We start from the raw sequence: 26395 nt of genomic DNA, 5'->3' as shown, positions 1-26395 counted from the left end.
TGTTCTAGTGCATGAGTCACAAAAAGTTAGTAAACAGGTACAGCAAGTAATAAAGAAGGCTAATAGAATGCTATCCTATATTTCAAAATGAATAGAAAATAACAGTAAGGATGTTATGCTTTAGTTATACAGGGCACTGGTGAGACCACATCTCGAATACCGTGTGCAGTCTTGGTCTCCTTATTTAAGGAAGGATGTGAATGCGTTGGAGACGGTCAGAGGAGGTTTACTAGATTGATACCCGGAATGAGCGGATTGTCTTATGAGGAAAGGTTGGACAGACTGGGCTTGTTTTCACTGGAGTTTAAAGACTGAGGGGAGACTTGATTGAAGTATATAAGATCCTGAACGGTCTAGACAAGGTGGATGTGGAAAGGATGTTTCCTCTTGAGGAGGAGTCCAGAACTAGGGGGCACTGTTTTAAAATTAGGAGTCGCCCTTCTAGGACAGAGATGAGGAGAAAGGTTTTTCTCTCAGAGGGTTGTGCGACTTTGGAACTCTCTACCTCAGAGGGTGGTGGAGGCAAGGGCATTGAATAATTTTAAGGTGGGGGTAGATAGATTCTTGTTAGGCAAGGGAATCAAAGGTTATCAGGGGTAGACGGGAGTGTGGAATTCGAGACACACAGGTCAGCCATGATCTTATTGAATGGCGGACCAGGCTAGAGGGGCCGTATGGCCTACTTCAGCTCCTAATTTGTATGTTCGTATGTTCATATACCTGTCCTGTCATCCCCCTGCCTGGGTTATTATTGCCTGCACTGGGAAGGGCATCCTGTAACTGACATGCTTGCCGATGCTGGCATTTTCAGGGTCCCCCCACCTCCCTTCCCACCTTTGGGGGCTGGAAAATACAGCCCAACAGTTCTGCAGCAGCCATGGAAAGAAGCAGAGTGCAACTACATTGAGGCCTATTAAGCCAGTCAGATCAGTATAGAGTTATACACTGGCATCCAGAAGCAACACTCAGATCTTTTGACAGATTAGAGGTGCCTTGCAGGCACCCTACATGGGTTTCTGGTATGATTGGTGCCTGCTGAATTTTGGGGATGTTGGTAGAGGGAGGAATGCTGGCTAAGATCAGGACAATCCCTACTCTTTTATTAGTGCCATAGGATCTTTTATATCCACCTGAATTTGCAGACAGGACTTTAGTTAAATATCTCATCCAAAGGTGCAGCACTCTTACATTGCTTCACTGGGACATGAGTCTAGCTTGTGTATTCAAGTCCTGGAGTGGAGCTTGAACCCAGACATTCTGACCAATGTTTCCTCTAAGCTGCAAGGCCACAGCAACCTAAAATTTCTTGCGTAAACCATGCGCAAGTCAGCCCCTATAAATTACCATGCAAAAAAAAAATTTAAAGGGGCCACACACTTAAAGAAATTGACTGCGCACTTCAAAAATTACAAGGAATATTGGTTCTGACTCCGAGGAGATATGCTATCAACAAAACAATGCTGACACAAATTTATACATTTTTTATTCATTCATGGGATGTGGGTGCTGCTGGCAGGGCAGCATTTATTGCCTAATTTCCCTTGAGAAGGTGGTGGTGAGCTACCTTCTTGAACCGCTGCAGTCCATGTGGTGTAAGTACATCCATGGTATTGTCAGGTAGGAAGTTTCAGGATTTTGACCCAGAGACGATGAGGGGACAACAAAATATTTCTAAGTCAGGATGGTGTGTGACTTGGAGGGGATCTTGGATGTGATGGTATTCCCATGTGCATGCTGCCTTGTACTTCTGGATGGTGGAGGTTGCAAGTTTGGAAGGTCCTGAGAAAGAAGCCTTGGCGAGTTGTTGCAGTGCATCTTGTAAATGGTACACACTGCTGCCATGGTGCGCTGATGGTGGAATGCAGAATACCCAGCCTCTGAGCTGCTCTTGTAGCCACAGTATTCATATGGCTGGTCCAGTTCAGTTTCTGGTCAATGATAACTCCCAGGCTGTTGATGGTGGGGAATTCAGCGATAGCAATGCCGTTGAATGTCAAGGGGAGATGGTTAGATTATCTTGTTGAAGATGGCCATTGCCTGGCACTTGTGTGGCGCGAATGTTACTTGCCACTTATCAGCCTAAGCTTAAATGTTGTCCAGGTCTTGTTGCATGCTGGCAAGGACTGCTTCAGTACCTGAGGAGTTGCAAATGGAACTGAACACTGTAATCAGCAGAAACATCCCTACTTCTGACCTTATGTTGACGGGTAGGTCATTGATGAAGCAGCTGAAGATGGTTGGGCCTAGGACACTACCCTGAGCAACTCCTACAGTGATGTACTGGGCATGAGATGATTGGCCTTCAAGAACTACAACCATCTTCCTTTGTGCTTGGTATGACTCCACCCAGTGGAGAATTTCCCCCCGACTCCCATTGACTTCAGTTTTACTAATGCTCCTTGATGCCACATTCAGTTAAATGCTGCCTTGATTTTAAGGACAGTCACTCTCACCTCACCTCTAGGATTCAGCTCTTTTTTTCCATGTTTGGACCAAGGCTGTAATGAGGTCTGGCACCAAGTGGTCCTGGCAGAACCCAAACTGAGCATCAATGAGCAGGTTATTGGTGAGTAAGTGCCACTTGATAGCACTGTTGATGACACCTTCCATCACTTTGCAGATGATTGAGAGTCGACTGATGGGTGGTAATTGGCCAGATTGGATTTGTCCTGCTTTTTGTGTGCATGACTGATTTCATTGACTTAGTTTGTTGAGAACCAGTGGGGCAAATACAGAACCTATCAATCCATGAAACAGATTACAGCAGTTCCAAAATGCTGTGCTCTTCTGTCACCAACTTCACATTATTTGATGTAAAGAAAAAATTTATGGCTTGTATCCAGGTTTTGGAGGGTGGTGTCAGAACCTATCCCCTTTGCAAAGTGCAAACATTATTAACCCTCTATCAATGCAATTCCCATCAGTTTACTTTAATTTTAGATCCAAGAATATATTAGCACCAACCTAAGTGGCATTTCTGCCACTGTGCCAGATTTTCAATTCTTGTCTTAGGCCATTAATTCCACTTATGCCAAACCTTTTTATGCATATTTTGGCATGAAATTGGTATGCATTCACGCTTCAGTTAGCCTTTTATAATGAATTTGACATCTTCGGGAAAAAGTCTGTTCAGGTTTTATCATGTTTGAAGATTTGGGGTGAGATAGAAGTACATAGAATACAAATCTGTAGTTAGCTATCAAAATGCAAAAGGGGACTTGGGAGTAATCACAACAAGCATTAATAAGCAGAACATTGTAGAGGAGATTCATGTGACTGGCCTATAATTTATTTGGAAAATCAAATGATAGAATTGTTTTAGTGCCATGATATATATTTCCTGACAGCATTGGAAATGTGCAATTATAGCTCATCTGTCACCACATTTTTTATTCTGAATTGTGGAAGCATAATCCATGCTGATAAAATGCAAATTGGCCAGAGATGAGATCGGGAACGATGCATTGTACTGATCCAGCTGTGACTAGGCAGCTTGGTACAATCAGCTGCATAGAATGCTCATGCTTTCAATGGTGCCTTTGAGCATTTAAAAACATATCAGTTCTTTTCAATTCCATGCATGTCGCTAAACAATATAAATATCTCAAGGGAATTAATAATGTAACAGGTCAATACCAGTTAGCTTTATTTTCTACTTAAATTCCATTGTTCACAGAGGGCACCACAACAAGGAGTGAATATTAAAGGATCAATTGTGCAAATGTGCACTATCGTTGGTGAGCCTTTCATACTGGCTTCACATATCGGGAATTGCTGCTTGCAACTTTCTGTATATGAAAATTGATGGATAGACAATTTGGGACAGTGCGCCTCTGATTCCCCAGTACCTGTGAGTGAGGCTTTCCACTAGTAGCACACAGTTGTAGAATCGGACCTCATATCTTTCACTGCTTTTACACTGGTTTTCATTTTGGTCAGAGGTTATGAGCTGCTGATCGACAGAGTTTGGATTTAACAGCATGGGTGCCGGAAGCTGGCTCATGGATGCAGACTCCAAATTAAAAGTCCAATATAAAAGGCTATTTTGACCACAGCCAGGCATTATTCCAAATCTTCTGTGGGGTTTTGAAATCCTGACTGCGACTCAGTTTTACTAATTAGGACCTTAGCATCATGTTTAAAGTGTCCACATTATGAAAATTTATGGGGAAAGCCCTGGTTGCATCTGCTAATGTTCATAGATCTTGGGTAATTTATAGAGAATTTGAAGGAATTCCACCTCATGTAGTCATCATTGAATTAAACTGCTAGTGTTGGTACAAATTATGTTAACAATTTAAAAGGTAAAAGATTATCGGAAGGCAGTCACAAATCCTTGCAGATTAACAGTAATTTTTATAGCTTTCCAGGAATTCAACAGCTTATATTTCTGTTGTGTTCCTCACAGACAGAGAAATGCCTCAGATGTGTTTTACAGGGCAGTGAACAAAAAATAGTGAACACCAAGCAGAAGGAAAGGAGGGGTGTGGGGTGAAAGTGTAGTCAAAGAGATGAATCTTTATATGGCGTTTGAAAGCAGAGAAGGAAGTGACGAGGCATAGGTGTCAAATGAGGGAGTTCCAGAAGGCAGTGCAGTAGCTGAATGAGTGGACACAGATGGTGGGTTGTGGGAAGAGGCCGGTGGCAGATAAAGAGAAGATGTGTGCATGAATTTACAGCTGGAGAAGATCACTGAGGTAGGATGGAATGCGTCCATGGAAGGATTTGAAGCCAAAAATTAAGGTCTTAAAGCCATTTTTCTAGGGCATGGGGAAGCATGGAGCTTGGCAAGAATTGGGGTGATGAAGATGCTTGTCTTTGGATAAGGCATTGTACATGAATTGTGGTTTACGAACATTGACTAGCCTAAAACAGGAGAGTATTTAGAATTAGAACATTACAGCACAGTACAGGCCCTTCGGCCCTCGATGTTGCGCCGACCTGTGAAACCATCTGACCTACACTATTCCATTTTCATCCATATGTCTATCCAATGACCACTTAAATGCCCTTAAAGTTGGCGAGTCTACTACTGTTGCAGGCAGGGCGTTCCACGCCCCTACTACTCTTTGAGTAAAGAAACTACCTCTGACATCTGTCCTATATCTATCACCCCTCAACTTAAAGCTATGTCCCCTCGTGTTTGCCATCACCATCCGAGGAAAAAGACTCTCACTATCCACCCTATCCAACCCTCTGATTATCTTATATGTCTCTATTAAGTCACCTCTCCTCCTCCTTCTCTCCAACGAAAACAACCTCAAGTCCCTCAGCCTTTCCTCGTAAGACCTTCCCTCCATACCAGGCAACATCCTAGTAAATCTCCTCTGCACCCTTTCCAAAGCTTCCACATCCTTCCTATAATGCGGTGACCAGAACTGCACGCAATACTCCAGGTGCAGTCTCACCAGAGTTTTGTACAGCTGCAGCATGACCTCGTGGCTCCGAAACTCGATCCCCCTACTAATAAAAGCTAACACACCATATGCCTTCTTAACAGCCCTATTAACCTGGGTAGCAACTTTCAGGGATTTATGTACCTGGACACCAAGATCTCTCTGTTCATCTACACTACCAAGAATCTTCCCATTTGCCCAGTACTCTGCATTCCTGTTACTCCTTCCAAAGTGAATCACCTCCCACTTTTCCGCATTAAATTCCATTTGCCATCTCTCAGCCCAGCTCTGCAGCCTATCTATGTCCCTCTGTACCCTACAACATCCTTCGGCACTATCCACAACTCCACCGACCTTCGTGTCATCCGCAAATTTACTAACCCACCCTTCTACACCCTCTTCCAGGTCATTTATAAAAATGACAAACAGCAGTGGCCCCAAAACAGATCCTTGCGGTACACCACTAGTAACTAAACTCCAGGATGAACATTTGCCATCAACCACCACCCTCTGTCTTCTTTCAGCTAGTCAATTTCTGATCCAAAGCTGTAAATCACCTTCAACCCCATACTTCCGTATTTTCTGCAATAGCCTACCGTGGGGAACCTTATCAAACGCCTTACAGTGGCGCAGTGGTTAGCACCGCAGCCTCACAGCTCCAGGGACCCGGGTTCGATTCCGGGTACTGCCTGTGTGGAGTTTGCAAGTTCTCCCTGTGTCTGCGTGGGTTTTCTCCGGGTGCTCCGGTTTCCTCCCACAAGCCAAAAGACTTGCAGGTTGATAGGTAAATTGGCCATTATAAATTGTCACTAGTATAGGTAGGTGGTAGGGAAATATAGGGACAGGTGGGGATGTTTGGTAGGAATATGGGATTAGTGTAGGATTAGTATAAATGGGTGGTTGATGTTCGGCACAGACTCGGTGGGCCGAAGGGCCTGTTTCAGTGCTGTATCTCTAATCTAATCTAATATACACCACATCCACTGCTTTACCCTCATCCACCTGTTTGGTCACCTTCTCGAAAAACTCAATAAGGTTTGTGAGGCACGACCTACCCTTCACAAAACCGTGCTGACTATCGCTAATGAACTTATTCTTTTCAAGATGATTATAAATCCTGTCTCTTATAACCTTTTCCAACATTTTACCCACAACCGAAGTAAGGCTCACAGGTCTATAATTACCAGGGCTGTCTCTACTCCCCTTCTTGAACAAGGGGACAACATTTGCTATCCTCCAGTCTTCCGGCACTATTCCTGTCGACAATGACAACATAAAGATCAATTTCTTGATTAAAATGGAGTGGGATTCCATTATCACCAACCAGTTCAGCAGAAGTACAGTCACGACTATCAAACTCTAGTATTAATTCATAAATGAACACAAAATATCTTGAAATATGCTTAATGTATAAGTGCCAAATATTAGTAACTTTTCTTAGCACTTACTGTAATATAGAGTAGTCAGGATAGATTAAAAAGTTGTTAACCATTAAATTGTATATGATAAGAATGGCTATACCAGAATGTGCTACTATCTATTCCAGCTGTAAATTCATGCACCCATCTTCTGCTCATCTATCACTATACGCAAAAAAGTCTTGTATCTAACATGTGTCTGTCACAAACTAGAGATCACCCAAAGTATCACACATTGTTACAAATGCAAAACAATCTTTTAAAAGAAAAGCATTTCTGTCCTGCAACTAGAAATTTGTAAGCCGTTGCTGCCCTCTGATTGACTTTAGGTTCTTACAACCAGCTATAGTTACTCAGATTTTCCTATTCAGACCACTTCACCACATGGAACATTTGAGTACATTAAAGGCACAGACCCGGTTAGCAACTAAACCTTCTATCTGCAGTGCAGATCCCAGACTGTCTGTGAGACTTGGGAGTCTAGGTACCTAGATCATTAAAATGTCATGAACGGTACAGAAAATAATCAAAAAGGCTAAGGCTGGCCTTTATCTCTAGAGAAATAGGATCAAAAGGGATAGAAGTTATGGTACAGCTGTACAAAGCACTGGTTAGACCACACCTGGAGTACTGTGAGCAGTTCTGGGCACCACATCTTAGGAAGAATATATTGGCCTTGGAGGGAGTGCAGTGTAGATTTACCAAAATGAAACCTGGGCTCCAAGGGTTAAATTATGAGGAGAGATTACACAAACTAGGGTTGTATTCCCTTGAATTTAGAAGGTTAAGGGCTGAGTTGATCAATGTTTTCAAAATATTAAAGGGAACAGATAGGGTTATTAGAAAGAAATTATTTCCGCTGGTTGGAAAGTCTAGGACTACGGGACATTGTCTAAAAATTAAAGCCTGACCTTTCAGGAGTGACATTCCGAAATACATCTACATGCAAAGGGTAGCAGAAGTTTGGAACTCTCTTCCACAAATGATAATTGATGCTAGGTTAATTGATGCTAGGTCAGTAAATTTTAAATCTGAGATTGATAGATTTTTGTAAACCAAAGATGTTAAGGGATATGACGTATCTGTTGTTTGGATAAGACGTTAAATGGAGGCCCCATTTGCCCTCTCAGGTGGACATAAAAGATCCCATGCACCTTTTTGAAGAAAAGGGGCGTGATCCCTAATGTCCTGGCCAGTATCTACTGCTCAGTCGACATCACAAGGAACAGCTTATCTGGTCATTATCACATTCCTGTTTGTGGGAGCTTGCTGTGTGCAAATTAGCTGCTATGTTTCCTACATTACAAAAATGACTACACTTTAAACGTACTTCATTGGCTGTAAAGTGCTTTGGGATGCCCAGATATCGTGAAAAGGATTATATAAATAAAAGTCTTTCTTTCTTTAAAGGTGGGTACAGAGAGTTAGGTCGCAGATTAGCCATGACCTCATTGAATGATGGGACAGGCTCATGGGGCTAAATGTCCGACTGCTGATCCTATGTGAGCAATACTAAAGGAGACCTGGCATTTGTAACAGTATTTTGCGAAAAATGTATGCTGGTTGGTGAATATCTAATATATTAAACGAGTGAGCAAGAAAGAAACCACGAGACTACATGAATAAATGTAGAAACATATAGTGAATTATTATGGTACTAATTCTTGGTTTTAATGACATCACAGTTACTATAATCTGCATTCAATTTCTTGAAAGCTCAATCAAATCTACACCCAGTTCCTCCCTAACACGCTAAAGTACTGAGAGATTTTCTATAATACGTATTACTTATAGCTTCATACCAATAATAGAACCTTCTGAAGCACTTGAACATATCATTTGTGATAACCTAGTTGCTGAGGAGAATATTTTAGTGGAGGACATTCTATTGTACTAATCTGATATTAAGATTGGTGAGATACTGATTTGCCATATAAATGTATGGTTAAAAAGTGGTTGCTATTATATTTAAGCTTCTTTTTCTTTTGCAGCTGATTGGATTTGTCTACGCATGTTATGTTATCAGCGCCTTTACAGAGGAAGAAGACAGCTGTAAGTAGTGGTGTGTGAAACTGTTAACTGCTTAATTAGAGTGAGACAGGTTATGTGTGAAGTGGGCCAGCTGTAGCGGCTTTCAGTGAGAAAGTGAACTGGGCTTTCCTCTTTCAAACCCATATGAATTATAGGTTTCAGCTTCAATGACTTCTGGCATTAAAGAAGAAGAGCTAGCAGTCACAGAGCGACAGCAGCTGCAACCAATGCATCACCAGTTTTCTGTGTGTAAAATGTATGGTTCAAATGTAAGAAAAAATGGAAGGACATAATGCTTTTCCTGATCAACTCAACTCATCAAAGCCAGGTTAAATTTAAAAGATTGACTAGCATTAAAAATTTAAATTATTGAAATTGAATCAAGTGGAAGAGAAATTGTTCATAACCAAGGTTTTTAGTGCTTTCATGATTTTCATTGCTTATTTTAGCGGTTTGTACTAAATCGGTGTTTGAGGAGTGCCTTTTGTTGCACTTTCATTTGGGAAGGAGTATTATTTAAGAAACAATGGACGCAGTAATGTAATGTAATTGTTGCTTCATTCATATCAGTCAGTTTCAGTGTTGTTTCACAGAGAGATTGAATACTGCCTCCATATTGCTGTTGAATAATGTTTTATTTAGTGAAAGCAGCACTATCACAAGTTTAACAAGCAAATTCTAGCTGTCAGGTAAATATTTGGATGAAATAAAAACGTAAAATGCAGGAATATGGAGCTGAGTGTTTTCAGCTGTTTTCCTTATTTTTGGTTCAGCTACCTTGCCCCCAGACTCTCCACTCAAACCTTTCCACTTCGTTTCATCCCTCCAACCTTCCAGAGCCTCTGTATAATCTCTTCAGCTGTGCCTTTGGCTACTTCCCTAATTCATCTCCTGCCAAAGTCTGACCCCACAATCATGAAGCAGTTTGGAATGTTTTGCTAAATTAAAATTGCTATAAGTTACTGTTGAAATAAACACTGATTTCAAACTTTTCCATGGTGGGATGGGAGAGGTGGTTCTACCGATTCAACCTATTGCAAACAGCAGTAGATGTCTTAAATTAAACCAGCATTCCTATTCATAACCTTACTTTTAAAGTAAAACTATGATAAATTTATCTTAACTAGGATTTTCTAACCCAAAAAATTGGTGCTTAAAGGGACATCCTCCTGACATGTGTTTTAACATGACAGAAAGTCATGGGGCAGCACAGTGGCGCAGTGGTTAGCACCGCAGCCTCACAGCTCTAGGGACCCGGGTTCGATTCCGGGTACTGCCTGTGTGGAGTTTGCAAGTTCTCCCTGTGTCTGCGTGGGTTTTCTCCGGGTGCTCTGGTTTCCTCCCACAAGCCAAAAGACTTGCAGGTTGATAGGTAAATTGGCCATTATAAATTGTCACTAGTATAGGTAGGTGGTAGGGAAATATAGGGACAGGTGGGGATGTTTGGTAGGAATATGGGATTAGTGTAGGATTAGTATAAATGGGTGGTTGATGTTCAGCACAGACTCGGTGGGCCGAAGGGCCTGTTTCAGTGCTGTATCTCTAATCTAATCTAAAGTATGTAAGATCATTTGAGGAGTGGCCACACAGTCTGCTGCATTTTACCTAATATTACATTGTTTTTTCAATAATAGAACTTAGGTTACATATGCACATCCTTCTGTCAGATAGTGCTCTAGCTGTTAATGTGAATGGTTTTCTAACATGAGGACATTTTCAACTCACAGCTGCCCGTTTCTCACCCGATAAATGGGTAACCAGTAGTTAGAAATTGGGGAGGTATATCAGCACTCCATTGGTGTCTGAGTTCTGCCTGATGCATGTTTCTGATATTAGCTCATGCTTGATAGATTTTTAAATAAATTGAGCTACTTTAGTCTGGCTTAACAGAAAATACTAATTTCCTCCATTGGAAAATGGTACCCCTCATGACTATCACATACAGTTGAAGCATACATTTATTTTTGAATATATTCACTTAAATTAAATGACGTAAGTTAGCAGCAGCGAGAAGTTCCTATGGATTGACAGCTGTCTTCCAATTTCTGGTTCCTTGCTTTGCCAACAGGCCAAGTTATTGAAGTCAGAAAAGTAGCAGGAAATGACTGGTCTTTTCTTAATGTATTTTTGATGCTTTGAAATATGATGGCTGCATGACAGACTTTTCTATATTTTTACATATCACAAAATATGTAGAGCCATTAACTGATAGTGTTACGATCAGGTCGGGGGGGGGGGGGGGGGTCGAAAGGTTCCCCTCTTGTCTGTCTCCTTGTTAGACCGCAACAGGGTATATTTCTTTTAAACAGTGGATATGCTTACCAATTCAGTGAATGTTTAACCCTTTGTGTGCTATGATCATAAAAGAACCAATCGGATAGGTTTTCTTGCATTTAAACAAGAAAGAGGTTAGTTTATTGTACTTAAAACCCAAACCTGATCTAAGTAAAATCATAAACTATGCTCCAACTTTCACACACACATGAGAATCACACACACAAATAGGTTACAGAGTGGAGAAGAGTAGTCTGGTTAGATTAGACAATAAAAAAGAATATACAGGTCTGTGGAGTCTGGTAATTCAGTTGTCTTCCGTCTGAATTCAGTGGTCCTGAATTTTCTGGCTGGTAGCTGAGGCCAACTGGTTCAGGGTTTTCTTGGAGACAGTGATGCAGATGGTTTTCTTTCCGGGCTCTCTGTCTGCAACAATGATAGGCTTGGATGGCTGCAGCCAGCAGGCAGGATTTGAACTTGCAGGCTGGCCTGGAGAGAGAGAGAGAGAGAGAGAGAGGGAGACCCCATTTGGACCATTCACTGGTCAAACTCAGGCGCTTGTCTGCTATAAAGAGAAGGAACTGCAAGTTTTCACACAGATAGAGAGTCTGTCACATGATGGCCCAGTGTAATCTCTCTTTTGCAACTTAATTAGATCAGGTCTAAGAATTCCCATTCTCAGGTCCCATTGTCTCAGTAATTACCCTTTGAGTGGTTCATCTCCACCAGTGTTAATGTTCCAAGATTGCCTTAATGTCTTGTTAATGAAGCAAAGGCAGGTAGCTCATTCAAAATTCTCAAGCCATTGTTCTGGTTGGAGAGTTACCAGACCTGCGGCTTCACCTCAATACATTGGTATGTAGGGTATTTAGATGCAAATTGTGGTGGCCATTTTAGCTGCTAGCAGTGGTCTTTTATCAGTATTTTTGTCTCCTGTTTCTTTTTGAAGTTTAATTCAAGTCTGCAACCGACGGATTAAAAAAAAATCATCATTCAGCATAGCACATGTTCATGAAATAGTGATTAATAATTGAATTTACTGTCCTCAGGCAATTTATGAGCATGAATAGAGCCCTGAGATAAAGCTACCACCTTAATAGCTCTTTAGCATTCTTTAACACGTTCCTTAATATGTGTTATCGTTATTTATTATGCAGGATACTTTTAGTTCTTATCCTCAAGATTATCTTGTCCATATTTAGTGACAGAGCTTCAAATTTGTAATTCTTTTCTAATTTGTGGTCTGGACAGAGTAGATAGGAACAAACTGTTCCCATTGGCGGAAGCTTCGAGAACCAGAGGCCACCGATTTAAGGTGATTGGTAAAAGAAACAAAGCCAACATGAGGAGAAACCTTTTATGCAGAGAGTAGTTAGGATCTGGAATGCACTGCCTGAGAGTGTGGTGGTGGCAAATTCAATCCTGGCTTTCAAAAGAGAATTGGATAATGATCTGAATGAAAAAATTTGCAGGGCTACAGGAAAACGGCAAGGGAGGGGAACTTGCTGGGTTCCTGTTGTTGCAGAGAGCCTGCATGGACCCAACAGACTGAATAACCTCCTTCTGTGCTGTAACCATTCTCTGATTCTACAGGCCTGATGCTTTTGTTTAAATTCTCTAGCTTCATTACTGACCTCGATCTTATTGTAAAACCATTGAAATATCAATGCAGGAGACCATTGAACCTCTACCTGTGTCATCCCCATAACTGAGCTATTTACTCTAATTCCATTTCCCTACTTTATTTTACCCATATCTTTTAATATTTTTTCTTTTCAAGTGTTAACCTAAATTTCACTTAAATGCCACATTTCCCTGCATTGCAGTTCATGCATTATGGCAGATGTGTACAGTTTATTAAAAATGGGAACTATTGAATTTATACATGAATACATAATGAAACTCCATATTGTATAGGAAGAATGAGGAATAACATTACCTGATTTTATTTTCAAAATAATTCCGCTTGTACCTACACACCTGGTTGGATCATATTGGTTTCCATCATCCTGAAAACTCTGTTGGTGTTCCTGTGAGTATATGGTTATTCTGTATTCCCCTAGCAACACTATTTGGAGGTGAATTAGAGGGTTGCCATTTCTCTACTTCCCACATTAATCCTATAGAAATCCTATATCTCCACTCATAAAGACAGGTAGTGAAACATCTGCCTAATGGGAATGATACTGAATTTCCCACAAGTGGGATGGTTACTTCTAGTTAAGCTATTGTCAGGCAAACCCCCCACCTGCCAAGACTGAGGCGCACATTATTTCGTCACATGAACATTAAAACTTAAAATTCCAAGCCCCTGACTGGAAAGACATTTGCATAGTAACAGACAGTGTTGGAACAGAGGGGACCCAGTAGTTGCTTCCCCAATACACAGAAGAAGAGGTCAGACCAGTTTTAGTCACATGACTAACTGGCTGTTGCAGAGGTTTGAACTGAGTTTTAAATTGGAGAAAACAGTGTTTGAAATGAGAAAGCCGTGTGCTCCCGGTTGGAACAGAACCTCCTCTCCAGTCCTGTCTGCCTCCATCTCTTTCCCACGAAACTGAATCTTGTGAAAATACGTGAACCTCAAAGTGCGAAAAGTCTTCTACGTGAACGAGGTTTAAGAAGAACACTGGGTCCCAAAGAACAGCAAATCTACCTACAATCAAGTGAGCTCGAAGTACAGTAAACAAGAAACTCTTCTGATATTGCCTCAAACCCCTCTCTACTATATATTTCCTCGCTTTTCTGTCCCTATTTGCATGTGTGTATTGCGTTTGCATGCTAGCGTGGGCGTGTCATATATCCGTAGGCATTAACCGTATTAGAATTTAAGTTTTAATAAAATGTAATCTTTCTTCTTTAAACCTGAGAAAACCTGTGTGAATTGGTTTCTTTGTCTTATAATTGGAAAGCTGTGAACAAGCATTCACCAAGGGAAAGCTCAAAACAGTGTGTTTAAAATTAAACCATGTTACAATAACACCAGGTGAAGACAGTAACAGACCCCTAGACACCTTTCTCACCTGGTAGTAACACTTTGTTGGGTGAAAAACAGTGGAGACTGTGACGTAACTATGTGATTGAAAAGGGAATGAAAACTTCAGCTTGATAGGAAATTGGGGATCTAAGTATTCCTGGTTTTACGACAAGAAAACAAAATTCCTGCTGCTGACAGATCGAGCATTGACTCAGAATTTTATTTATTTGAATAATTGCTTTAGTTATCAACAACTTCTGTCATCAAGAAGTGAGGCTTTATCCAGAGAACGGCATCTTAATAAGACTCTTAAATGGTTAATCTATATTCAAGGTAAAGGGCGATAACTAAGCTTGTGGTGTCTGGAAAGAGAGACAGAGAAACTATGGTCTAGAAATTTGAGCACACCCAAAAACAGACTTTTGTTGGTGAAGAAAGAACTTGCTTTAAAAAACAATTGGAGACTTTGGCTGGAGAGAGACATTAGCATATCAACAGACAGTACTTCAAAGGAGAAAGGAGCTATTCCCTGCTCCAATTTAATCCACAATGGACTTTTGATTACCAGACGTTGAAGGTGGAAAGGCTAGCATTCCAGGTTAACTGCTAAAATGGCTTAATACACAAACAGACGTGGTTGGACCAGTTTGGTCACATGACTGGCTGACTGTTGGAGTTTTTTGAATTGAACTTCCAACAGGGAATTTAAAATCAGAAAGCTGTTTGCTCATGGACTGAGAACACCTCTCTCCTGTCTGCTCCCATCTCTTTCTCATGGAACGGAAGACCCATGAACTCAAAGAGAGAAAAGTCTCCTACGTGAACAAGGTTTAAGAAGAACACAGGGCCCCAATGAAAAGCAAGACTACCTACAATCAAGGACCCTACAGTGAGCTGAAAGTACAGTAAAAACCTCTCTTCAGAGATTGCCTCAAACCGCTTCATTTTATTTTTTTCTGCTCTTTTCTGTCCGTTGTTCTAGGCGTTGACCCACTTAGAGTTTAAGTAAGTTTTTAAATAAATTTCACTTTTCTTTTTTAAACCTAAGAAAACCTGCTGTGCTCATTTCTTTGCCTTATAATTGGAAAGTGGTGAACAAGGTTTCACCAAGGGGGAGCTCAAAACACAGTGTGTTTAAAATTAAACCCTGTTACAATAAGACCAGGTGAAGACAGTAAAAGACCCCTCGACACCTTTCTCACCTGGTCGTAACACATGTACTAGAACACCTAGATCCTCTGCGCCTCGGAGTTCTGCAGTCGTTCTCTGTTTAAGTAATACCCTGCTTTTTTATTCTTCCTGCCAAAGTGAACAACATCACACTTTCCCACACTATACACCATCTGCCAGATTTTTTCCCACTCACTTAACCTATCTATATTGGTCTGCAAGCTCCTTATGTCCTATTCACAACATACTTTCCTACCTATCTTTATGTCATCTGCAAATTTAGCTACCATGCCATCACTCCCCTCGTCTAAGTCATTGATATAAACTGTAAAAGGTTGAGGCCCCAGCACAGACCCCTGCGGGACTCCACTTGTCACATCCTACCAATCAGAAAAGGATCCATTTATGCATACTCTCTGTTTTCTGCCAGCCAGCCAATCTTCTATCCAAGCTAATATGTTACCCACTACACCATGTGCCCCTACTTTGCGCAATAACCTTTTATGTGGCACCTTGAAAATGTCTTCTAGAAATCCAAGTACAGTACGCCAACGGGCTCCCCTTTATCCACAGCACATGTTACTCCTTCAAAGAACTCCAATAAATTGGTTAAACATGACCTCCCTTTCACGAAGTCAAAATGACTATTCCCGATTACCTTGAGTTTTTTTTTCTAAATGCCCAGCTATAGCCTCCTTAGTGATCGATTCTAACACCTTCCCACAATAGACGTCAAGCTAACTGGCCTATAGTTACCTGTTTTCTGCCTCCCCCCTTGAATAGAGGGATTATATTTGCTATTTTCCAGTCTGATGGAATCTTTTCAGAATCTAGTGAATTTTGAAAAATTAACACCAACGCATCTACTACCTCATTAGCCACCTCTTTTAAGACCCTAGGATGAAGCCCATCAGTACCCAGGGACTTGTCAGCCCACAGCTCCATCAGTTTGGTCAGTACCACTTCCCTGGTGTTTGTAATTTTGCCAGGTTCCTTTCTTCCTTCCACCTCCTGATTTACAGCTATTACTGGAATGTTTTTTTTATCCTCCATAGTGAATGTCTTAATGTCTTAAGTATGTGGTAAATTCTGAAGTTTTCATTTATGCTGATGGATCCAAGTAAATTTTCCTGTCAGAATTATTCAGCAAATCCACCAGAATTTGAATACCAGCTCATTTTTAATTGTCAAAATTGGTACAATACTGATAACTTTTAAAATGGCACTCAAGCCATGTCTGGAGTGATCCAGTAGAATATTGTGTGTGTTATCAGTAGATACAGCAACAGCAGGAATATACAATAAGGATGGTTTCACATTGCTCACTTAGTCTGACTTCACCAAACTCTTCCAACATAACATGTAAAATTTTTTATTAAAATGTTTTCTCAAACTGCAGAATTTATTTTATTTACATAATCTAGTGACAAAACAGTTATGTCAGAAAGTCTTGACGGTTGATTTTAAAGTGGGACAGGATTGGTGCATGGAGAGAGGATTGCACTTGGAAATCATGAACGAATTGAGGCCTGGTCAATTTTAACTGTTGGGCCTCATTTGAAATTTTCAAATCTCTCTGCCAGCAGGAATGATGCCAGAGCCAGGTGACAGGAGCAGGAGTTAGGGTGGGAGCTGGAAAATATGCTGAAAATGGAAAGGAGAGGGATAGCAGAGGAATGGGAGAATGGGAGGCCCAAGGATTCCTTCCAGAGCCTGGGGGAGTACTCCTGCTCCTCCTAACCCACAAGCTATAAGAAATTCAGAAAAATTAATTAAAACCACTACTTGGACTATCCTAGCCAATGTAATGTTCTATATTTATGTTCACTGAAGTTGTTTTAGTGCATCCCCTGCAGTTTGTCATGGGCGTGTCTCATCTTTGAATTAGAAGATCGTTTGGAAAGAAGAAGGTGCTCTATTCATCGGGCAATTACGTGTTCTGATTCATCTGTACTTAAAGGAAGATATCAAGAAACTGAACATGGAGCATTTGAGGGCACTAGCCACAGCTGAAGTGATGTGTTTGTAAATGCACTACTGTTAATTGTATATTAATTGGATGTTTAATTGTATTCAGGTGGTGGGCATTAACTGGGGAGTCACTTGTGCTCCTATGTATATACTATGCACATATATTTAGTAGCAGACTGAAACTGTGTTGGTTGGGTTTGGAGGTATATGTTTGTAATGTGCTTCTCTGTAAGTAAAACCTTTCAAGTGTGTAAAAACTAGCCTCTAGTTCTATCCTTCACCTGTAGGCAACCATCCTCTGCTACCACGTTACATTGCAGATAGCCAGACAGTGAAGGATAGAACCAGAGCCTAGGCTTTACACTAACAGTGGAAAGCCTCAGTTCTAAGTGCCATGTTACTAACTTCACTGCTTCCAGCAACACTGTTTTATTTTTATTCTTTCATGGGATGTGGGTGCTGCTGGCAAGGCCAGCATTTGTTGCCCATCCCTAATTGCCCTAGACAACTGAGTGGCTTGCTAGGCCATTTCAGAGGGCAGTTAACAGTCAACCACATTGTTGTGGGTCTGGAGTCAAATGTAGGCCAGACCAAGTAAGAATGACAGATTTCTTTCTCTAATGGACATTAGTGAACCAGATGGGTTTTTTACAACAATTGATGATAGTTTCATGGCACCATTACTGAGACAAGCTTTCAACTCCAGATTTTTTATTTAATTTAAATTCCACCAGCTGGAATTTGAACCCATGTCCCCAGGGCTTTAGCCTGGGCCTCTGGATTACTAGTTCAGTGACATTATGCCATCACCTCCCCTAAACTGTGATACATATTGTATTATAATAAAAACTCGTATACAAGTCCCAGCTATGGATTAATTCTGGAGGTCACATTCTCCATAAAATTCATGGAAGGCATTCTTCATGAGGAATATATTCAATTTTTATGCAACTCTGTGTAATTAACAGTTTTGATAATTATCATCAACAAAGTCTTCATAAAGAAAAGATATACATTCCCAGAAAGAAACTGGTCCTATTTGAATTTAAATACATTGAAGCTTTTTCTCTAAATTGTTCTAGATTTTTTTAGCATGTTATAGCTCATTGCATTTGTCACCTATGTGCCAGCTTTCTGAGATAGAATCGCAACTGAAGATAGTTAAAATAAGCTCTTTAGACTAGTAATGGGGGAATTAAATTACAGCGGCTTAGAAATTACTGGTGGACATATTAGCGGGCAAATACTTAATAGCTTTGTCAGTTCATTCCTTAACAGAGACATTAATTAATCTGCTGCTGAAACCTTCATCCATGTTTTTGTTGCTCTAGACACAACTAATCCAGTGCTCTCCCAGTCAGCTTCTCAGCCTCCAAATCTCTGCTGCTGAATCACAGAATCATCTGTGTTTTATCCTGCTTGAAGTCCTGCTCACCACTTACCATTGTCCTTGCTGACCTACATTAGCTTCTTGCTGACCTGTTCTCAGTTCCCCAATGCCTCCAATTTAAAATTTACATTCTTGTGTTGAAATCCCTTCATGGCCTTGCCCCCCAACCCAATCCCTAGAACACCTCCTCCCTCAAACTCTCTGTTCCTCTGACTTCTGTGCAATGCCTCTCCTTTTGTTCTTCCATTTGCAGCTCTGCATTCAGCTGTTTGAGCCCCAAGATCTGGAATTCCCTCCCTAGGTTTCTCTGCCTCTCCACCTCCCTCTCTTTCTTTAGGACCCTCTTTAAAACCTACCTCATTGACCAAGCTTTTGGTCACAGTCCTAATATCACCTTAATTGGATCAGTGTCCAATATTTTTGGGTACACCTCTGTGAAGAGTCTTGTTTTTTTTTAATATTAACAATACTATATAAATACAAGTATTTTCTAATTAATTTAAAAGACATTGGTTAATACTGCCGTTAAAATATGAATGGAGGAATTCATTTGAACTTGCTAAGCATCTGCCTGCTGATATTGGTAGCACTAATTTATATGGCTGTGTATTTAATAAATTATGATGAAGTCCGCCTGACTGAGTGGCAGCACACTTATGTCTGAATCAGAAGGTTGTGAGATCAAGCCCCATCCTAATTCAGGGTGCGATTCCAGTGCAGTTCACATGCCTAATGAGGCTAGTGGCAGGACCACCGTGGCTCAGATGCATGTCCTGGATGTTTATGGAGGAGCTTTAACCAATAGGGCGTGTGCAACACAATCCAATATCTAGGCTTGAGTGCATAATCTAGCCTGACACCTCTTTGCAGTACAGAATAATTATTGTATTGTTGATGATGCTGGCTTCATGAAGAGATTTTAATCTGAGGTCCTGCCTACTTGTTTAAGTGGCCATAAAAGGTGCAATATCACTTTTTTGAAGAAGCATAGGGAGTGCCCCCTGGTGTTCTGGCCAAAGTTCATCACTCAACCACTACCACCTAGAACAGATTAAATGGCCATTCCTCCAATTGCTATTGTGGGACCTTGCCATCTACTAATTGGTGGCCATGTTTGCCTACAAAAGCTACAGATATATTGTATGATTCTGATAGTTGTTCGAATGTTCAAAGGATTTTTTTAATGCCATATTTGGTTGTTTCCAAATGCAAAGTTGTCACAGGGTGTGGAGAGAATTTAATTTTTTTTGCCATAGAGTTGTTGCAGCTTGAAATGCGTTCCCACAGAAAATAGTTGAAGGCAAGTCGATTGCATCTTTTCAGGGGAGAATAGAAAATATTTGAAACACAGAAAGTTACAGCACAAGGGTTAGAGCATATTGGAATTAGTTTTGGATTGTTATAGAAAAGACCAGACTCAATCACAATAGGCAAACGGCCTGTTTCTGTACTGTAAACCTTTGTGGTTCTATGTTGCAGAAAATAATTCACTGGCTTTGAATGTCCTGAGGATGTGAAAAGTGCTATATGAATGTGAGTTCTTTCACATACAATCCACAAATTTCTCACCATGCACCATGCAACTAATAAGGCCCATGGAAGTTTATAGGGTAGATAGGAAACAGCTCTTGACTCAAGAGGATGTAATCATAGATTTCAAAATAAACCAGCTAAGTGAATCCAGCACCACTTTCAGAGTCCTGAAGAAAGCATCAGCGTTGGGGTCGGGGTTCAGAAGTAAGAGTCAGGGTCGGGGTTGGGGTTCTGAAGAAAGACTCAGGACCTGGGTTTCATAGTGGGTAATTTATTGTGGGGAATAAAGAAATGGCAGAGAAACTAAACAAATACTCCGTGTCTGTCTTCATGGAGGAAAATACTAAAAACCTCCCACAAATAATGGAGAATCAAGGTACTAGTATAAATGAGGAATTGCAAGATATTCATATAAGTAAAGAAAAGTACCAGAGTAATTAATGGGGTTTAAAGTAGATAAATCCCCTGGACCTGATGATCTACATCCCAGAGTGTTGAAAGAGGCGGCTGTAGAGATAGTAAATGCATTGGTGGTCATCTTTAAAAATTCTATAGATTCTGGAATGGTTCCTGCAGATTGGAAGGTGGCAAATGTAACCCCACTATTTAAGAAATGAGGGAGAGAGAAAACAGGGAACTTCAGACCTGTTAGCCTAATGTTAGTAGTAGGGAAAATGCTGCAATCTATAATAAAGGATGTGCTAACAGGACACTTGGAAAATAATGGTAGGATTGGGCAGAGCCAACATGGATGCATGAAAGGGAAATCATGTTTAACAAACCTGTTGGAGTTTTTTGAGGATATAACTATCAGAATAGATAAGGGGGAAGTGGTGGCTGTGGAATATTTAGATTTTCAGAAAGCTTTTGATAAGGTTCCATGTAAGAGGTTAGTAAACAAAATTAGAGCACATGGAATTGGGGGAATATACTGGCATGGATTGAGATCTGGTTAATGGACAGAAAACAGAGAGTAGGAATAAATGGGTCATTTTTGGATTGACAGGCTGTGACTGGTGAGGTACCACAAGGATAAGTGCTTGGGCCCTAGCTATTCACAATCTATATCAATGATTTGGATGTGGGGATTAAATGTAATATTTCCAAGTTTGCAGATGATACAAAACTAGGTGGAAGTGTGAGTTGTGAGGAGGATGCAAAGACGCTTCAAGGGGATTTGGAGAGGCTTAAGCAAGTGGGCAGAAATTTGGCAGATGGAATACAATATGGAGAAATGTAAGGTTATCCACTTTGGTAGGATAAACAGAAATACAGAGTATTTCTTAAATAGTGAGAGGATGGAAAGAATTGAATTTCAAAGGGACTTGGGTGTCCTCGTTCATGAATCACAGCAAGCAATTAAGAAGTGTTATGATCGAGGCTGGAGGAGTGCACTGACTTTCTGTAGTTCCATTCTCCATGGGTCACAACAAAACAACTCTTGACCACCATAAAGTGACATGTCACTTCTCGGTAAACAACTCTCCGTGTCAGAAGGCTCCTGCTGTTTACGTAGCTGAAGACACGTGGCTTCCAGTACCTGTGTTTTTAAACAAAGCCCCAAAATCCTTCAGTGACCTTTTTAAACGAAAAACAAAGTCCAGCATCTATGGAATCTCCTCAGTCTTTCAAATGAATCAATTTCCAAATTTTTAAACACGAGTCCTCAAAACATATGAAAAAATTAAAGCACTTTCATAACAGAAGGAAAATGGGATATTAGCTTTCATTATAAGAGAATTTGAGTGTAGGAGTTAAGAAGTCTTACTGCAATTATATAGCGCCTTGGTTAGACCGCACCTGGAGTATTGTCTGCAGTTTTGGTCTCCTTACCTAAGAAAAGATAAACTTGCCATAGAGGAAGTGCAACAAAGGTTCATCAAACTAATTCTTGGGATGGAGGGATTGTCCTATGAGGAAAGACTAAATAGACAGGGCCTTTATTCTCTGGAGTTCAGAAAAATGAGAGCTGACTTCATTCAACATACAAAATTCTTACAGGGCGCAACAGGGTTGACGCAGAAAGGATGTTTCCCCTGGCTTGGGAGTCCAGAACCAGGGGACAGTCTCAGAATTTTATTTTTATTCATTCATGGGATGTGGGCGTCGCTGGCCAGGCCAGCATTTATTGCCCATCCCTAATTGCCCTTGAGAAGGTGGTGAGCTGCCTTCTTGAACCGCTGCAGTCCATTTGGGGTAGGTATACCCACAGTGCTGTTAGGAAGGGAGTTCCAGGATTTTGACCCAGCGACAGAGAAGGAACGGCGATATAGTTCCAAGTCAGGATGGTGTGTGACTTGGAGGGGAACTTGGAGGTGGTGATGTTCCCATGCATTTGCTGCCCTTGTTCTTCAAGTTGGTAGAGGTCGTGGGTTTGGAAGGTGCTGTCTAAGGAGCCTTGGTGCATTGCTGCAGTGCATCTTGTAGATGGTACACACTGCTGCCACTGTGCATCGGTGGTGGAGGGAGTGAATGTTTGTAGATGGGGTGCCAATCAAGCGGGCTACTTTGTCCTGGATGGTGTCGAGCTTCTTGAGTGTTGTTGGAGCTGCAACCATCCAGGCAAGTGGAGAGTATTCCATCACACTCCTGACTTGTGCCTTGTAGATGGTGGACAGGCTTTGGGGAGTCAGGAGGTGAGTTACTCGCCTCAGGATTCCTAGCCTCTGACCTGTTCTTGTAGCCACGGTATTTATATGGCTACTCCAGTTCAGTTTCTGGTCAATGTTGGCCCCTAGGATGTTGATAGTGGGGGATTCAGCAATGGTAATGCCATTGAATGTCAAGGGGAGATGGTTAGATTCTCTCTTGTTGGAGATGGTCATTGCCTGGCACTTGTGTGGCGCGAATGTTACTTGCCACTTATCAGCCCAAGCCTGGATATTGTCCAGGTCTTGCTGCATTTCTACACGGACTGCTTCAGTATCTGAGGAGTTACGAATGGTGCTGAACATTGTGCAATCATCAGCTAACATCCCCACTTCTGACCTTATGATTGAAGGAAGGTCATTGATGAAGCAGTTGAAGATGGTTGGGCCTAGGACACTACCCTGAGGAACTCCTGCAGTGATGTCCTGGAGCTCAGATGATTGACCTTCAACAACCACAACCTTGCTGCTCCTGGCATGCCCTCCTGCACTCTTCATTGAACCAGAGTTGGTCTCCTGGCTTGATGGTAATGGTAGAGTGGGGGATATGCTGGGCCATGAGGTTACAGATTGTGGTTGAGTACAATTCTACTGATGCTGATGGCCCACAGCGCCTCATGGATGCCCAGTTTTGCATTGCTAGAGCTGTTCGAAATCTATCCCATTTAGCACGGTGGTAGTGCCACATAACATGATGGAGGGTATCCTCAATGTGAAGGCGGGACTTCGTCTCCACAAGGACTGTGCGAAGGGGTAGGCCATTTAGGACTGAGATGTGGAGGAATTTCTTCAGAGTGTGGTGAATCTTTGGAATTCTGTGCCCCTGACAGCTGTGGAGGCTCAGTCATTGAATATGTTCAGGACTGAGAGCGACATATTTCTACATATTAAAAACATCAAGAGTTATGGGGATAGTGCCGGAAAATGGTGTTGAAGTAGAAGATTAGCCACGATCTCATTGAGTGATGGAGTGGGCTTGAAGGGCTGAATGGCCTATTCCTGCTCCTATTTCTTATATTCTTATGTCAGGGATGGGGTTTTAAAGAAAGGGTCAGGGTTAGGGTTTTAAAGAAAGGGTTGGGGTTTGGAAGAAAGGGGCTGTGGTTCTGAAGAAACTGTCAGGTCAGGGTTTTGAAGAAATAGTCAGGCCGGGGTTCTGAAGAAAGGGTCAGGGTTGAAGAAAGGTTCGGGGTCGGGATTCTGAAGAAAGGGTTAGGGTCAGGTCGGGGTTGAGGTTCTGAAGAAAGGGTTAGGGTCGGGGTTCTGAAGAAAAGGTCAGGGTCAGGTCGGGGTTCTGAAGAAAGGGTCCAGGTCAGGGTTCTGACGAAAGGGTCAAGGTCAGGTTGGGTACTGAAGAAAGGGTTGGGCTTTTGAAGAAGAGGTCAGGGTTCTAAATTTAGGGTCAGGGTCAGGTTGGGTTCTGAAGAAAGGGTCAGGGTCAGGGATTTGAAGAAAGGGTCAGGGATTTGAAGAAATGGTTAGAGTCGGGGTTCTGTAGAAAGGGTTGCGGTACTGAAGGGTCACGGTCGGGGTTTTGAAGAAACGGTCGGGGTCGGGGTTCTGAAGGAAGGATCAGGTCAGGGGCAGGGTTCTGAAGAAAGGGTCAGAATCAGGTCAGGGTTCTGAAGGGTCAGGGTTGGGATCGGGGATCTGAAGAAAGGGTCTGGTTCATTCCCCGTTACTAGATGCAGTAGCAAATCCTTCCTTGACAGGCTTCTTACATATTGGGTTAGAAAGGAGTCCTGTACGCATTTGTAGGAACCCCATTCCCTTATCCCCCTTACCTACTTCTTCTCGCCAGTTAATTTTGATTATTATTCTATGTTTTTTGCTCAATTCCCTAATTTATCTGCATATTTCTTCCTCTATCTCCATTCACTATTAGGTGGTCTGTAGACTATCCAATAGCGTGTTTGATCCTTTATTATCTTTTATTCCTATCCACACAGATTCTGTTTCTGTTTTACTGATAATTGTACCACTTTATTCTATTGTCATTATGTTAATGTTATTATTAAGTATAGCTACTCCACTTTCCCCTTTCTATCTTTTCGAAATATGTTACACCATGCCATGTTTAATTCCCAGTCCTGATTTTTCTGTAGCCATGTCTCAGTAATCCCTACTATGAATGGTTTCCCACAATGTTTTATTGTTCAAGTTCCCTTATTTTATTATGGACACTGCGTACATGGCTGTACAGGCAGTTTAACTCATTTTAATAGCAATTCCTCTCATGAAAAAGAAAACCTTTTTCCCACTCCAGCCCTTTAGCCATGTGTTAATTCTTCTCAGCTTTCAGTCTCTATGCCAATTTGCATGTAGCTTTTGTAATAATCCAGAAATTACTACCCTTGAGGTCCTGCTTTTTAATTTAGCTCCTAACTCCTGATACTTCCTCAGCAAGACCTTCACCCTGTTCCTATCTACATTTTTTTGTTCCAACATAGACCACATCTACTGAATTTTCCCCCTCCCTTTCCAAATTCCACTCTAGCCACCTTGAGGTATCCCTTACCTGGCACTGGGTAGGCAACACACCCTTCGGGACTCTTGTTCGTGGCTGCAAAGAATACTATCCATCCTCCTAATTATAGAAACCCCTATCATTACCAAATTTCTATTCTGCTATTGCCCCACATGGACAGTCTTGTGTGTCAAGGTGCCTTGGTCTGCACTGCGGTTGTCTTCACAGTCTTTTTCCTTGTCCTCACAGGTAGAGTACATCGTACCTGTGGAACAGGACCACTGTCTTTGGGACCTCCTTCTCAACCTCTCCTAAGCCCCAGTATCCAGTTCACTGACAGTCACACCTTCCCCTTCCTGAACCTGTAGAAACATAGAAAATAGGAGCAGGAGTAGGCCATTCGCCCCTTCGAGCCTGCTCCGCCATTCATTATGATCATGGCTGATCTTCCAACTCAGTAACCTGTTCCTGCTTTCTCCCCATACCCTTTTATCCCTTTATACCCAACAGCTATATCTAACTCCTTCTTGAAAACATACAATGTTTTGGCCTCAACTGCTTTCTGTGGTAGCAAATTCCACAGGCTCACAACTCTCTGGGATGTACTACTCTCTGTACTTTCCTCTGAAGTGTGACTGTGTTCGATAAAACCATCCAGAAATTCTTTCCCCTCCCTTATGTTTCACAATGTCTCTAACTCATACTAGAGCTCGATGACTCTGAGCTGGAGTAAATGAGGGCAGAGACATTTCCTTCAGATATAGGAATCCGAGACAGTCTCGCTGTCTAGTAACTCCCACATACAGCAGTCCCCGACACATAGCCTGTCCTGCCATTTCTAGTCTTTTTTATTTATTTGTTTATTGATAAACTGAATTAAAATTAGATAGATTGCTTTTGTTAAAAGTAAAACAAATTACTTACTTTCTACTTACCCAGTTTACTCACTCTCAGAGCTCCTTCCCCATTCTCACTATGATATCACTTGGCTTTTATGGGCTCCTCCACTCTGTCGACTGTGATGTAACCTTTGCAAATTTACTCAGTTTTCTTTCCCCCGCTGCTGCTGCTGTGCCGTGCTGCTGTTTAAATGCTTGGGGTCGCTGCTGTGGTGCTCCAC

General features: G+C 41.6%; 1 protein-coding gene across 6 annotated transcripts in view; it reads left to right on the top strand.

Annotated features, from left to right (window-relative positions):
• Positions 1 to 26395, top strand: part of LOC137378165 (sodium/potassium-transporting ATPase subunit beta-1-interacting protein 3-like) — a 253365-nt gene that overhangs the window by 208318 nt on the left and 18652 nt on the right. For 2 of the 6 annotated variants that reach the window (XM_068048306.1, XM_068048307.1), the window contains exon 5: positions 8806 to 8866. In XM_068048306.1, coding sequence (XP_067904407.1) covers positions 8806 to 8866 — 61 coding nt within the window. Of the gene's footprint in view, positions 1 to 8805; positions 8867 to 17099; positions 18146 to 26395 lie in introns of those variants that run through there. The other 4 variants (XM_068048311.1, XM_068048310.1, XM_068048309.1 and 1 more) reach the window with 4 other exon arrangements.

This window comes from Heterodontus francisci, chromosome 16 (assembly GCF_036365525.1).
Source record: "Heterodontus francisci isolate sHetFra1 chromosome 16, sHetFra1.hap1, whole genome shotgun sequence".
Lineage (NCBI taxonomy): Eukaryota > Metazoa > Chordata > Chondrichthyes > Heterodontiformes > Heterodontidae > Heterodontus > Heterodontus francisci.
The sequence above is the reverse complement of the archived record's forward strand: the minus strand, read 5'-3'. Positions and strand labels throughout refer to the sequence as shown.